This window comes from Siphateles boraxobius, unplaced genomic scaffold (assembly GCF_051911475.1).
Source record: "Siphateles boraxobius isolate OS27281-9 unplaced genomic scaffold, OSU_SipBor_1 111, whole genome shotgun sequence".
Taxonomy (NCBI): domain Eukaryota; kingdom Metazoa; phylum Chordata; class Actinopteri; order Cypriniformes; family Leuciscidae; genus Siphateles; species Siphateles boraxobius.
The window spans coordinates 1,200,419-1,215,000 of record NW_027508713.1 but is presented as its reverse complement, the minus strand read 5'-3'; the positions used below and the strand labels follow the sequence as shown (position 1 = coordinate 1,215,000).

Genomic DNA, 14,582 nt, shown 5'->3' with positions numbered 1-14,582 from the left:
TTATACAATCTTTATTAGCTCAGATCACATGCGGTGTTTTGCGTGCGGAGAACACGGGCATGTTAGGCAAACATGTCCAAATAAACAAACAGATAAATCATCCAATCCGCAAATAATTGAGCAACACGTTGGACAAGATAATGTTCTTGTTTCTGCTGTTGAAACAGCACCTAAAGAAAACACTGATGTAGGCTTAATAAGAGACGTAGAAAATCATGATACGGGTGAGGAGATTGTAAATCTAGCAAGTGTAGAAAAATCCACACTGATTATAAATGAAGAGGACAAACAATCAGAAAAAGAGCAAACAGTTATAGAAGATGATAAAACAGAAGGTGAAAGAGAGGAAGCTGAGGAAGAAAGCTATACCCAGATGTCCAATGTGAGTTCTGGATATGCTATTTCTGAAAATGATTCAGATCAGGATCTTGAGAGTACAGATAGTCTTTCTGATGTAAATGATGCTGAAAGATCGGAGTCGCTTGGCTCTAGATTGTACACAGTAAAGCAAATCAATGACTTTCTAGATAGTACTAAGGGAGCTCGCAAACCACAAATAGAGACGTTTTTCCCTGATTTGAGGCGATTTTTGGTGTCATGTAAAATGGCAATGAACAAAGCAACCTTTGAGGAACTAAGTAGACAGAAGCGTTATCGCCTTAAGAAAATAATAACAAAGGTAAAAAACACGGTAAAACGTAATGTAAAGAAGGTTTGAATATTCTTTTCTTTTTTTTAAATGGAGAGAAGAGAATTTATAGCCTGTGTTTGGACGGTTTTTGTCTCTTTATTAATAGTCAGCATCATGGCATCCTTAAACTTTGGATCTTTGAATGTTAAAGGGTGTCGTGGTGCTGAAAAAAGGTGTGCTTTGTTTGATTTTTTTAATTGGAAAAAATCTGGTATAGTTTTTCTGCAAGAAACACACACAGATTTGAATAATCAGGTGCAATGGCTAAGTGAGTGGAAAGGTCAAACTTTCGTTAGCCATGGTTCAAATGTTAGTGCCGGTGTAGCAGTTCTTATTTCTTCAGATGTGCAAGTACAAGATAGCAGAGCTGAAGAAGTTATACCTGGCAGAATGCAAATTATAGAATTTAAGTTATATGAGTTATTTTTTTCTCTTATTAACATTTATGCTCCTAATGATGGTGTAGAAAGAGTTTCTTTTTTCAAAAAATTAAAAAATGTTATTTCAAAAGTTCCAAATAATAGAATAATAATTTTAGCTGGTGATTTTAATTGTACTCTTGATTATACTATGGATCGGAATCATGTTGAACCTAATCTCAATTCGTCTGAAACTCTCAAAACTGTTATTCGTTTTCACAATCTTGTAGACGTTTGGAGAGAAGCCTTCCCTAGAGATAGACAATATACATGGTTGAAAATTAATGCTGACACAGTCTCTGGTGCAAGACTTGATAGATTTTACGTTCAAAAGAATAATAGAGGAAGGTTTTTTAATAGTAAAATTTTGCCAACATCATTTTCTGATCATCATTATATTGCGGTAACTATGACCATAAAACAGAGCACTTCCCACCATCACATTTGGCATTTTAACAATAGATTATTGCAAGATAAGTCTTTTGTACAATATTTTACTTTGTTTTGGAGAGAGTGGAGAGAGAGAAAGTTACAGTATAAAAATTTAGCCCAGTGGTGGGATACTGGAAAAGTACAGATCCAGCTTTTTTGTCAGCAATATACAAGGAGCCGTACAATGGAACTGAAAGAAAAGGTCTTGTTCTTGGAAGAGCAAATTCTCCAGTTAAGCAGTTCCATCAGTGATGGTGAAGAGACAGAAACTGCAAAAATGCTTAAAGAGTACAATTTGATTTTAAAGAATTTGTATGAAGAAAGAAGTCGCTGTGCATCGATACGGGGAAAATATCTTCAGCTAAACAGCATGGATTCTTCAACAACTTTCTTTTTTTCACTGGAGAGGAATATTAGAGAAAAGAAAAATATAAATTATCTTAAATTGCCAAATGGAAAAGAAATAATGGAAAAGAAAGAAATAATTTCACAAACTTTACTTTTTTATGAAGATTTATATACAGCACAACCTTGTGACCTTGAAGCAACAAATCAGCTTTTAGATGGACTTCCACATCTTACAAAAGAAGATAAAGCTGAATTAGACAAAGCCTTGTCATTTCACGAGCTAACTGAGGCTGTTCAGCAGCAATCCTCAGGGAAATCTCCAGGGTTAGATGGTTTGACTTCTGATTTCTACAAAGCCTTCTGGTCCCTCATCGGACAGGATCTGTATGCGGTATTTTGTGAAAGTTTTGAATCAAAAATCTTACCCCTGAGTTGCAGAAGAGCTGTAATCACTCTTTTACCCAAGAAAGGAGATCTTGGCCTATTAAAGAACTGGCGACCAGTTTCTCTTTTGGGAACTGATTATAAAATATTATCTAAAGCTCTGACAAATCGTCTCAAGGAATTTTTAGCATCCATTATTCACGAAGATCAGTCCTATTGTGTACCAAAGCGGTCTATATTTGACAATCTTTTTCTTGTGCGGGACATGTTGTATTTAACCGAACTGCATAAGTTTGATCTTGGTCTTGTTTGTTTGGACCAGGAGAAAGCCTTCGATAAAGTTGATCATGAATATCTGTTCAAAATACTTGAAGGCTTTGGCTTTGGAAAGCAGTTTACTTCATGGATTAGACTTCTGTATGAAGATGTTTATAGCATGTTGAAAATTAATGGAATTCTGACAAGACCTTTTTCTGTCCATAGAGGAGTGAGACAAGGTTGTAGTTTATCTGGCCTCTTGTACACAATTTCCATTGAACCAATGTTGAGAATGTTGAGGGAGAAGCTGCAAGGATTGACGGTTCCATCATCTTACCTCTCGAATACTCCATCAGTTAAACTAACAGCTTATGCCGACGACATCACAGTGATCATTAGATCTGAAGATGATGTTAAACATCTAATCTCATGCCTCAACACCTGTGAGAGTGCTTCTTCGGCACGTGTCAATTGGGAAAAAACAGACACTTTATTATTAGGTCATTGGTTGAATCAGAATCTACCGCAACTTCCACATCAGTGCCTTTGGAATAAAGAAGGAGTAAAGATACTTGGACTGTTCTTTGGGACTGAACAGTTTATGGAAAAGAATTGGGAAGGACTTCTAGAAAAAGTGACAGGCAAGCTCCAGAGATGGAAATGGATTCAAGCCCAGCTTTCTTACAGAGGCAGAGTGTTAGTAGTGAACAATCTAGCCGCCTCAATGCTGTGGCATCGTCTAACAGTGTTGGACCCTCCGAAAGAGCTTTTATTGCAACTTCAAAAAGCCTTTGTTGACTTTTTTTGGGGAGGCCATTATTGGCTCCCTCCAGGAGTTCTGTGTCTTCCAGTTATTGAGGGCGGTCAAGGACTAATTCATCTAGCCTCTAAGGTGAAAGCCATGAGGTTACAGACTGCCCAAAAACTGCTTTATTCTTCTGACTCTATACCATGGATCAGTTTTGGTCTTGCCATTCTACGAGAGAAAAACAACATCGGTTTTGATAAACAAATATTTCTGAGCTCAGTAAATATTGTAAAGGACATGTTTAAGATCAAGTTTTATGGATCTGTGTTTGAAGTTTGGAGTTATTTTAAGTTGGAGCGAAAAGGACATTTCGGCTTTAATGAACCACTTTTTCACAATCCCTGGTTTTCCCATACTTTTATGCCTAACATTGATTTTTCTAGCTTTGGTTTAGCTGGTGTAACTAAAGTCGGAGATTTGATTGATTTGACTGATAGAGAGTGGGTTTCAGTACAACATTTAACTACAAAGATTGGAGGTAGATCAGAGAGAATTGTTGGGAATATATTGAAGAATTTGAAAACATCTTTTCCTACGTCTTTGTGGGAATATATAACCAATTTTATGTCTGGTAATAATTATTCAGAAGTTCTTTTTCCTGAAGTGTATATAACACCACAGGTAGACCAACATGAGAATGATAATGACGATAATGTGAACTTGTTGCTCTCTTTTAAAGGTTTACAAAGCCTTCCTTTTTCTGTTGTGAACAAGCAAAATTTATATAATGTTTGTGTAAAGTCTTTCTTTGCTGGACAATTAAGAGAGAGGAGAGATACAAAATGGAGATCTCATCTCTCATTGACAGAGAATAAATCACCTTCATGGCGGTTACTGTATAAAAACCCCCTACCAAAAAGGTCTGGTGATTTACAGTGGCGGATTTTGCATTGTGCATTACCAACAAAAGTTTTTTTGTTTAAATGTGAATATTCAGATTCTTCTTTCTGTACTTTGTGTAATGAACTTGACACAGTTTTTCATGTTTTCTGTGACTGTTGTAAATTATCTCCACTTTTTAATGTTTTGGATAGAATTCTGAGCAGTTTAGGGATAATTTTTTCAAAAACGGTGTTTATTTTTGGTTGTAAGTATTCTAATTTTTTGGTTGGCCAAGCAAAATTAGCCATTTGGAAAGCGTATAGAATTGAAATGGAAGGACAAAAAGTTAATATGGTTAATTTATTCAAGGCCTTGGTTGAATCCAGGATAAGATTAGAATATGAATTTAATAAAATTAATTGTAATCTCCTAATGTTTGAGAAGAAATGGTGTGTAAACAAAAGTTTAATTTTTATAGAAGGTGAAGATCTTTTTTTTAAATGGTAATGTTTTGATAAAAAATTATGTTTTTTAGATGTTAAAGTTTTTTAATGATGGAATAAATTGCTTTAAAAAGTCAAAAAAGTCTCTCTCTCCTCTCTCTCTCTCTCTCTCTCTCTCTCTCTATCTCTCTCTCTCTCTCTCTCTCTCTCTTTCTCTCTCTCAGATTCAGATTCAGATTCAAATAGCTTTATTGGCATGGTGAAAGAAATCTTTACATTGCCAAAGCATTCATAACACTACACAATAAAATAAAAATAAATAATTATAAAAATAAAAATAAATAAAAATAAAGTAGTTTTTTGTTGTTTTTTTACATGTAAATAAACATTGCAATAAAATAATAATAATAATAATCTTCTAATAGTTATATCAGTGTCTCTAGGTGTATCGTTGGTAGCTCTGTCCTGCCAGAGGCTCTTTCTTCGTGACAGGACCTCGGGTACCTGGCCGCCACACAGCAAAATCCCCAGTGTACATATGTACACTCTCGGTGTACATGTAGGTCCAACTACAGGGTGTTAAAAATGAACACTGAAGCAGTGTTGAAGTTAATGAGATAATTAAGTGATTAATTAAGTGATGATTGGCCATTAGTGGTGACACCTAATGTTAATAAGAAGAATCATTGAAGGAAAGAGAAACAACAAGAACAGAAAAAAAGAGAAACACAAGAAATACTGACTTCGAGCCATTACACATTATTGTACTTATTATTACCATAAATTTCTGTCATACATCTACACACATTCTTATTTATATTGAACAGAAGTTTAGATGGTAATGCTTTATGGAATGTTTCGTTTCATGTCACCATTATGGCGATCAGTGTTTGCTTTAGTTGGGCTCTGGACTCTTTGCTTTTTAACATTAGTTTTTCTCTGGCTGCTCCAACTCTGTGTTTATAAAGCACATGTGTTACAAGAGAAACCATGACATGGGCTGTTTCTTGAAAGCATCTTAAGCCTAATTTGATCGTACAGACCTGTTGTTGCTATTGTTCTATGATCAAGTTAGACTTAAAATGCTTTTGGGAAACACAGCCCAGGTCGTGATGGTTAAGTTTAAATTATGAAATTACACTCCTGTAGTGTCCTGATTCACTCAACCAGCATTATAAACTGATTATACAAATATTCTATTCATTACCTTAGTTAATTCCAACAGTGCTTTATTAATCTGAAGGTTTTAAATCTCACACAGATATCAAGAATCTACATGTGAATCTCAACAATGGTGACAATCACACGAAATATTCATATTGCAGTGCATGATGGGAGCCACCAATCAAAATGCATCCATGGCTCCCGTCATGCATTGCAATATGAATAAATTATACAGCTGAATTGTCCTGTAATTTTCAATGTTTTTCCTGTTTGCATGTTTTTTTTGTGCTATTTTTTTGTTATGACTTTAATAGCTTGTTTTGTGATGTTCAGAGTTGATCTGTGTGTCACTAGTTTGTTTATTGTCACCATTGTCGTGATTCATATGCTGATTCTTGATGTTTGTGTGTCTAAACGCAAGAGCCCCAGTGCACAAAGATTTTTCAAAATTGTTCATATAGCTGTTGGATCTCAAACTGTAGAATCTCAGGGCTACAATCACCAATACTAAAACATTAATCATATAGTCAAAGATTTAGACTCTGTATGACATCAGTGAATCAGGTCACTACATGATGATAATGTCATCATCACAACATATTGTTAGCAGGTTTTCTCGTGCAATAACAAATGGTCTTTATAAACACAATGTTGGAGCAGCCAGAGAAAAACTAACAATAAAAAATGAAAAGGTTCAAGAGCCCAACTAAAACAAACACTGACCACCATAATGGTGGCTTGAAATGAAAAATTCCATAAAACATTGCCATCTAAACTTCTGTTGATTCTCAATAACTTTTGTAGATGTATGACAGAAATAAAGTCACACTGGTAATAATAAGTGCAATCATGTGTAAAGGTTCGAAGTCAGTAGTTCTTGTGTTTCTCTTTTTTTCCATTCTTGTTGTTTCTCTTTCCTTCAATGATTCTGCTTATTAACATTAGGTGTCACCACTAATGGCCAATCATCACTTAATTAATCACCGAATTATCTCATTAACTTCAACACTGCTTCAGTGTTCATTTTTAACACCCTGTAGTTGGACCTATATGGACACCAGGAGTGTTAATTTAACACTGGGGATTTTGCTGTGCAGGTTTGAGCTCGCTGGGCTTTCTCCTAGCAGGAGTGGGAGTTTGTCCATATTAGATTGCTGATGGAAGTCTTTCTGGTGGGTTGTGAAAAGGGGATAAAAAGTGTCCCTAATGTTTGTATAATTGGGGCAGGATGTCAAAAAGTGTAGCTCTGTTTCCACTTGGTTCTCTGTGCAGTGAGGACACAGTCGCTCTTCCCTCGGGAGCCAGGTCTGTCTGTGTCTGCCTGTCTCTATGCTCAGTGTGTGTTCACTGAGTCTGTACATGCTCAGGACTTTCCTCACTTTAGGGTCGCTCACTTTACTCAGGTATCCTGCCAATTAATATTTTCTGTTTAGGGCCAAATAGCATTCCAGTTTACTCTGTTTTGCTGTTGTGTCTGTCCAATGTTTGAGGTATTTTTCTTTTTGTGTTTTAATTTTTTGGTTTGGTCTGGGTATGTTTTTATTGTCAGTTTGTGACGTCAGCTCTAAGACCAATCGGCCGAGGGTGTTCTTCTCTGGCTTCAGCTCTTGGTAGGCCAGGGCTTTGTGATGGAGGGTCTGTTCATCACTATTTCTTAAGTGGGCATGGAATTTAATGGCTCTTTTTTGAATCGTTATTACAAGGGGGTATGATCCTAATTCTGCTCTACAGGCATTATTTGGGGTTTTGCGCTGAACTCGTAGCAAGATTTTGCACAGCTCGGTCTGCAGAGTCTCTATTGGTTGTTTGTCCCATTCAGTGAACTCTTGGTCTGTGAGTGGACCCCAGACTTCACACCCGTACAGCGCGATGGGCTCTATTACTGTTTTCATTATTTTTAGCCAGATTCTGATTGGGATGTCAATTTGGATATTTCTCTTAATAGCATAAAAGGCTCTCCGTGCCTTGTCTCTCAAGTCGTTAACAGCTTTTTTTAAATTTCCTGTGTTGCTAATATTTATGCCAAGGTAAGTGTAGTCCTGCGTATGTTGCATGTTGTTCAATTTAATACTATGATGTTGGTCTTGGCGGCTGGGTCTTTTTTGGAAAATCATTATTTTTGTCTTTTTGGGGTTAACTGACAGGCACCATGACTGACAGAAGCTGTGCAGAAGGTCTAGATGCTGCTGTAGACCCTCTTTAGTGGGAGACAGCAGCACCAGAACATCAGCAAACAGAAGGCATCTGACTTCAGTGTCTAGTAGAGTAAGGCCAGGTCCTGCAGACTGATTCAGAGCCCTCACTAGCTCATTTAGGTAGATATTGAACAGCGTGCGACTTAAGCTGCAGGCCTGTCTTACGCCACAGCTCTGAGGGAGGAATTTTGTGTGTTTGTTACCAATTTTAACTGCAAATTTGTTGTTTGTGTACATTGATTTGATGATGTCATATGTTTTACCTCCAATGCCGCACTTGATTAATTGAAGAAAAAGACCTTCATGCCAAATGGAGTCAAAAGCTTTTTTGAAGTCAACAAAGCATGAGAAAATTTTACTTTTGTTTTCGTTAATTTGCTTATTGACTAAGGTATGGAGAGTGTATATATGGTCTGATGTGCGATAGTTTGGTTGGAAGCCAATTTGACACTTGCTCAGGAGATTTCTGTCTCTGGGAAAATGGGCTAGTCTGCTGTTTAGGATGTTGCAGAAGAGTTTACCTAGGTTGCTGCCACGGTAGTTATTAGGGTCAAATTTGTCTCCGTTTTTATGGATTGGGGTAATAAGTCCTTTGTTCCAAATGTTGGGGAATATACTTAAACTCAGGATGATATTGAAGAGCTTGAGAATGGCTAATTTGAATCTGTGGTCTGTGTATTTAATCATTTCATTTAGGATGCCATCGACACCACAGGCTTTTTGCAATTTCAGGGTTTGGATTTTGTCTAATAGTTCGGTTAGTATCATTGGGGAGTCTAAGGGGTTCTGGTAGTCTTTGATGGTTGATTCTAAAACCCTTAGTTTGTCATAAGTGGCATTTTGTTCCTGATTTTTGTTTACATTATTAAAGAGGTTGGAGAAGTGGTTAATCCAAACATCTCCATTCTGGATAGCTGGTTCTTGATGGTAGGGTTTGTTTAGTGTGTTCCAATGTTTCCAGAACTGGTCGGATTCTAAGGATTCTTCAATTTCCCTGAGTTGACTTTTTGTGTTTTGTTCTTTTTTCTTTCTTAAAATATTCCTATATTGTTTAAGTTTTTCATGATAGAGATATCATATATGCATCTCTGTGTTTCTGGTTGGATAGGGTTCTTAATTCTTTCCTAAGTTTTTTGCAGTCATTGTCAAACCATTTCTCAGTGGCATGTGGTCTTTTTGGTTTTCTTTTTTTGGTTTTTAAGTTGGATAATGTTGCTGATACCTCAAATATTCTGTTCAGCTTGTCTACTGCTAGGTTTGTACCTTCACTATTGTGCGGGAAAGGAGTGGCAAGGAATTGATCTAATAGGGCTTGAATTTTCGGTTGACTAATTGTGCTTAGATATGCATCTTTACTGTTTTGTTACCATCTGTACATGTTTCTAAGTGAGTGGAGCTGGGTTTGTTTAGATGCTTCTGGGTTGGGCATTGCTCTGTTTAAGTAGAGGGTTATTTTACTGTGGTCTGACAGGGGGTTTAGTGGGCTGACTGTGAACGCTCTGAGGGAGTTTGGGTTAAGGTCTGTCAGAAAATAGTCGACTCTACTGCTCCCGAAAGATGAGCTGTAGGTGTATCTACCGTAGGAGTCTCCTCGAAGCCTGCCGTTGACTAGGAACAGACCTAGTGTGCGACACAGATGAAGAAGATGTGTTCCGCTTTTGTTTGTTGTTTTATCATAGTTGTGTCTCTTGTCTTGTATAGGTGTGGGGATGACGTCTCCTCCAGGCAGGTGTTTATCCCCCTGAGAGTTCAGTGTGTCCAGTTCTTCACCTGTTCTGGCATTCAGGTCTCCACAGAGCAGCACGCTTCCCTGTGACTGGAAGTAATTAATGTCTACTTCAAGAATGGAGAAACTGTCTTCATTAAAATATGGAGACTCTGCTGGAGGGATATAAGTGGCACACAGGAGGATGTTTTTCTCTGTTGCGGTGACTGTCTTATTAATTTCTAACCATGTGTAGAATTGTCCTATTTTAGCTACTTTGATGGCATGGGCAAGATTTGATCTGTACCAGATAAGCATGCCTCCTGAGTCTCTTCCTTGTGTCACTCCAGGCAGTTTAATGGATGGGATGATGAGTTCTCTGTAGTCTTTGGGGCAGCCGGTGGGTCCGTCTCCTCTGCTCCATGTCTCCTGCAGGATGATTATGTCTGAGTTTTTGATTTCTGAGTTGAAATCTGGGTTTCTGCTTTTGAGGCCAAAGGTAGATGATCTCAGGCCTTGAATGTTCCAACATGAAATGATAAAGGCTTTGTTATCCATGGGGTCATAATTTTGGTGTTAAGTTTTAACCTATGACAGTAGGTGTGAGCAGATGAGGTTGAGCATCTGGCGGATGTCTCTTAGCTCTGTTGATGTGGCTTGCACTGGTGCTGTTGTGGATGTTCTGGTCACTATCTGAGCGTAGCTGTGTCTGCCCAGGGCCTGCGGGGTATGAGGAGGGCAGGGGGTCGGCAGGAGTGGCTTTGGCCTGGCCTGATGCACTGAATTTGAGGGTGTAAAGGCTGGAAGAAGATGCTCAAGTGCTGGTTGGGATGGTCTCAGCATGTGAGAATGCTGTTGTCTTGATGGAAGTCTTCTGGATGTTCTCTCTGGGGGTACACTGTGCTTTCTTACAGGTCTGGGTGGAGGTTGTTGGACTCTGTTCCCCCTGGGGGTGCTGTTGTGGTTCCGACTCAGGGCCACATCTTTTAGGGTCCTGGCGAAGACAGGAACAGCTGTCTTGTACAGATGGACATGGTCGTAGAGGCATGAGGGGTTCAGGGTGGGGTGGTGTGCCAGGTGCACATTGGGTTTAAGTGCACAGGAGCGGGAGAGGTGGGCATTCACCCGCTGGATGGTGTCAGGATGGAAGTCTTTTCGGGGCAGCACTGTGGAGATGGTAATTTTAGCATTTGGGAAGGTGGTTGAGGCCTTTTCAATCACTGTTTGTAGTGATGTAGCCACCCTCTCCTGTTGGGCTCTCAGATCATTTGTGCCGGTATGGATTATTACATGGCTTGGGGATCCCAGTTTGTCAACACTTAGCCATTTGAGTGCGCTCTGAGTGTTTCGGACACCAGAGTTTGGCCACTCTGTGTTTGGGAAAAAGCTTATTTTCATCTATAAATTTCCCGTTTGAATCAATTAAAATAGCGACTTCCGGTCGTAGTGTTCCTTCTGTCGGTGTGGAGGGGTCGTCTGAGTGTGAGGCTGGTTGTGAGGTGAGGGAAGTGTCTGATGGGAGAGGAGGATTCTGGCTGTGCTGAATCTCTGTTGTTTGAGAGTTGTGATCAGGGTGAGGAGGTGTCTGTCTATGTCTTTTCAATTAACCAATGTGTGTTGTACTTTGAATAGATGTGTTTTTTCAACTAAGTGTCTTATGTATGAATTGAAATAGTGTGCAGTGTCTAGGAGCAAGTGTATTGCACAAAGTAGTAAGTGTGTTACAGAATTGCAACTAAAGTGCAAAGCAGCGCTTTTGTTTAAGGTATGGTTTTTTATATTTTATATTTGAGTGAATTTCTCTGACATCATACATGTCACATGTCACACCTGGGTGTCCTGTAAAGAGCACATTCAGGGCTTTTCAGAGATACCAAATGTTTTGTGGTTTCACTATGAAAACAACTTCTCCTTGGTCTTTAAAAATGTCTGACTTTAATTTAGTCATCAAATGTAGCACTCTTATGAAAATATGATTATATATTATAATTATAATTTAAATCGGACTACTTTTCAATTTGTATTTCATAAAGCAACATCTCAGGAAACCGTTGCGGGGTTTCAAATAAAAAAATGACTTTCTGTTACTGAACAGGACATTAATTTCATTCATGTCCACTGTAGAGGACATCAAATCATGTTTTTTGGGAGACACAACAAGTGAATATGGAAATAAACTATACATCAATATTCCTATGAAATATTAGATATTATTATTAAAATGCTGCTAATTATTACTCCAATCATCACACTTCTTTTTTCATTAAATGTTACTCCAAGAACACATTAATGTGCACATTAGATACAGTGTATGGATACATTGCATTGAATAGGAATATTACTTTATGGCCATTCTACCCACATATTGCATAAAGTAAAATGGCGTATATCGAATTCATTTCGTTATATCTTTCATAACGTAGTTGAGAATCATCTTTATACAAATTTTGCTTAAAAAAAATCCTGAAACCTAAAAATGTTTTGGTAATTGAAAGAAAAATCCCATTGTTTTTGCCTATACATATAATTTCATGTCATTTTATTTTTTTAAACAACTGAGTTCTGGTGTCCACTACAGAGTACATAGCATAACATATGAATAAAATATAATTTTTCAAAAATGTTTTTTTTTTAACCATTTTTTCTTATGCTCTAAACAATGTGATGACATGAAGAAAAAAAAACTAAATCAAAATACTTTTTTTCTGGGTCTCAGGAGGTTAAGCCAGGGGTGCCGTTAGAAATTTTGGGCCCTATGAAAGAATGAGGTTGGGCCCCCTACCGCACCAATTCCATTAATAAAATCGATCTCTGGGGGCGCCAAAAGTGTGTGGGCCCTTAGAATCGTCCTAACTTTTCCCCCCTTAGTGGCGCCCCTGGGTTAAGCATGTGTCTATAGTTTTCAAGCAACGGGCAAAAACTGTAATATAAATGTCCCCATTTAGATATAGTAAGTGTGTGTGCGTGTGTGTGTGTTTGTTTGTATTGGTGGGGGTACAATCGCTGTTGTGCAATTCAGGACGTGACATCACCGGGGTGAGTGTCAACAGCGGCCACCATTGTGTGTGAAATGAGTGTCTAAAACCCCCTTTTGCTCTGAGTCAGTCTGCCAGTGCAGTGAAATTACACAAATACAGACCAGTTGCTTATAATGCTCATTTATTTTTATTATTTCTCATTTATTCTTTGGTTTAAACCCTTTTAGAAATATTGTGGTGGGGGGGGGGGGGGGTTAAAACACTTTTTAAGAAAGGTTTTATTATTATTTTGCAGTGTGAAAATGGAGGGAAATGCAGCAAAGAGTGTGCGCGCCTTCAGTATATGACTACTGGCACAGAGCAAGAGCAGCTGCTCTCTCTCTCTCTCTCTCTCTCTCTCTCTCTCTCTCTCTCTCACACACACACACACACACAAACACACACACACACACACACACAGACACGCTCACTCAGATATGAATAGCTGCTGACTTCTCACACAGTGGCAGACTGGAGGAGGAGGAGGAATATATCAGACGAGGCCAGTGGGAAAAAAAAGAAAGAAGAGAAAATAGTGGAAACTTGAATTCCGACTGCGTGGATTAAGACAAACAGAGTTTACGTGAAAGACGAGACCAACCCGAGGAGGAGTCGTCTGGGAAACTGACTGGAAACTTGAAAAGAAGAGAGCTTTTATTATTATCAGACAGAGGAGAGAGATTGCAAACCGCTTTAAGTGAAAGTCAGACTGACGGGAATCTCCGACGCTTTACTGGTACAGATTTCCATCGGGGATTTTATATCATAAACAGACTAGAGTCTGACAGCATATCCTAACATGGAGCTGCAGTGGGCACTTCTTGTTTTGGGTGAGTAGATATTTGTGTGTGTGTGTGTGTGTGTGTTGAAGGTGGACTGGTCATTTAAGAGCAGGCAGACATGTGTGTGTGTGTGTGTGTGTGTGTGTTAAACAAGGACTCTATTCTTTAAGATGGAGAGTTTCTGTTCTGTTCTCCATTAAACCAGACAGACGTCGCACACATTCTTCTTCACACTGAATCATAATGAAGAGTCTCTTTTTTAGACACAACACAGACAGCGAGATATGACTGATAAGAAACTACATCAAAACTGTCTATGTGTAAATGTGAGTGGATCAATGGTGAACTGTGGGATTTTTAAGTAATTAATTTAGATCCGTCGAATAAAATGAAATTTTCTCATTTTTAAGTAAAAAACTAAAGTGAGACTTCTGGATGTTGATGGTGTTATTATTGTTTCATTTAGGCTACAAATTGTTATGATTCGTGGAGTTATTTAAACAATTCCATTATATTTACATTTATATTACATTCTATTATCACTTTTCTTTAATTATATACAGTATATCATATAATGTCTAGAATGCTTACCTTTCAGTTGTGGCTTTTTGACTTTTTGTCCATAATTAAATTTAAGAGAAATACACTATGAAAATTTCAAATTTTACATAGAAATTTGGATTTATATTATTCTTTATTCTAAATTTAGAATATTCAAATAGTACATTATCTGATACTATTTCAGGTGTAGATTATACAGTCACAGATTGGGCAAGGCATGATGCAATATGTTGCAATGTAACAATAAATGTATAGCATCTTACACCATCTTCATCTATTTCTTATTAGCTATGAAAATGTTTTTAGTTGTATTTTTAATTAAAAATGAATATAAATGCAAGTGCATTTGGAAAGAGTCGGTCCGGTCACTTTGAAAGTAAGCTGTAAAACTGTAAATTTCTTATAAAACTTACTTGACAAAATAACCTGTAAATTGGATTTTCAAAAGGACAACTTTATCTCTCAGTAATTCCCATTGATCAACGGAAGTCTACGTCAGAATGTGGTACAGCAACCGCTAAAGCTTCTTCAACTTTTGGTCCCATGACGGAGG

At 37.8% G+C, this 14,582-nt stretch overlaps 1 protein-coding gene across 2 annotated transcripts in view; it reads left to right on the top strand.

The window, feature by feature from the left end:
• The window catches only part of adgre5b.1 (adhesion G protein-coupled receptor E5b, duplicate 1), a 39,979-nt gene that overhangs the window by 636 nt on the left and 24,761 nt on the right, over positions 1–14,582 (top strand). For both annotated transcript variants that reach the window (XM_077197583.1, XM_077197577.1), the window contains exon 2: positions 12,943–13,516. In XM_077197583.1, the coding sequence (XP_077053698.1) occupies positions 13,486–13,516 (31 nt within the window). In that variant the 5' untranslated portion in view covers positions 12,943–13,485. The remainder of the gene's footprint in view (positions 1–12,942; positions 13,517–14,582) is intronic.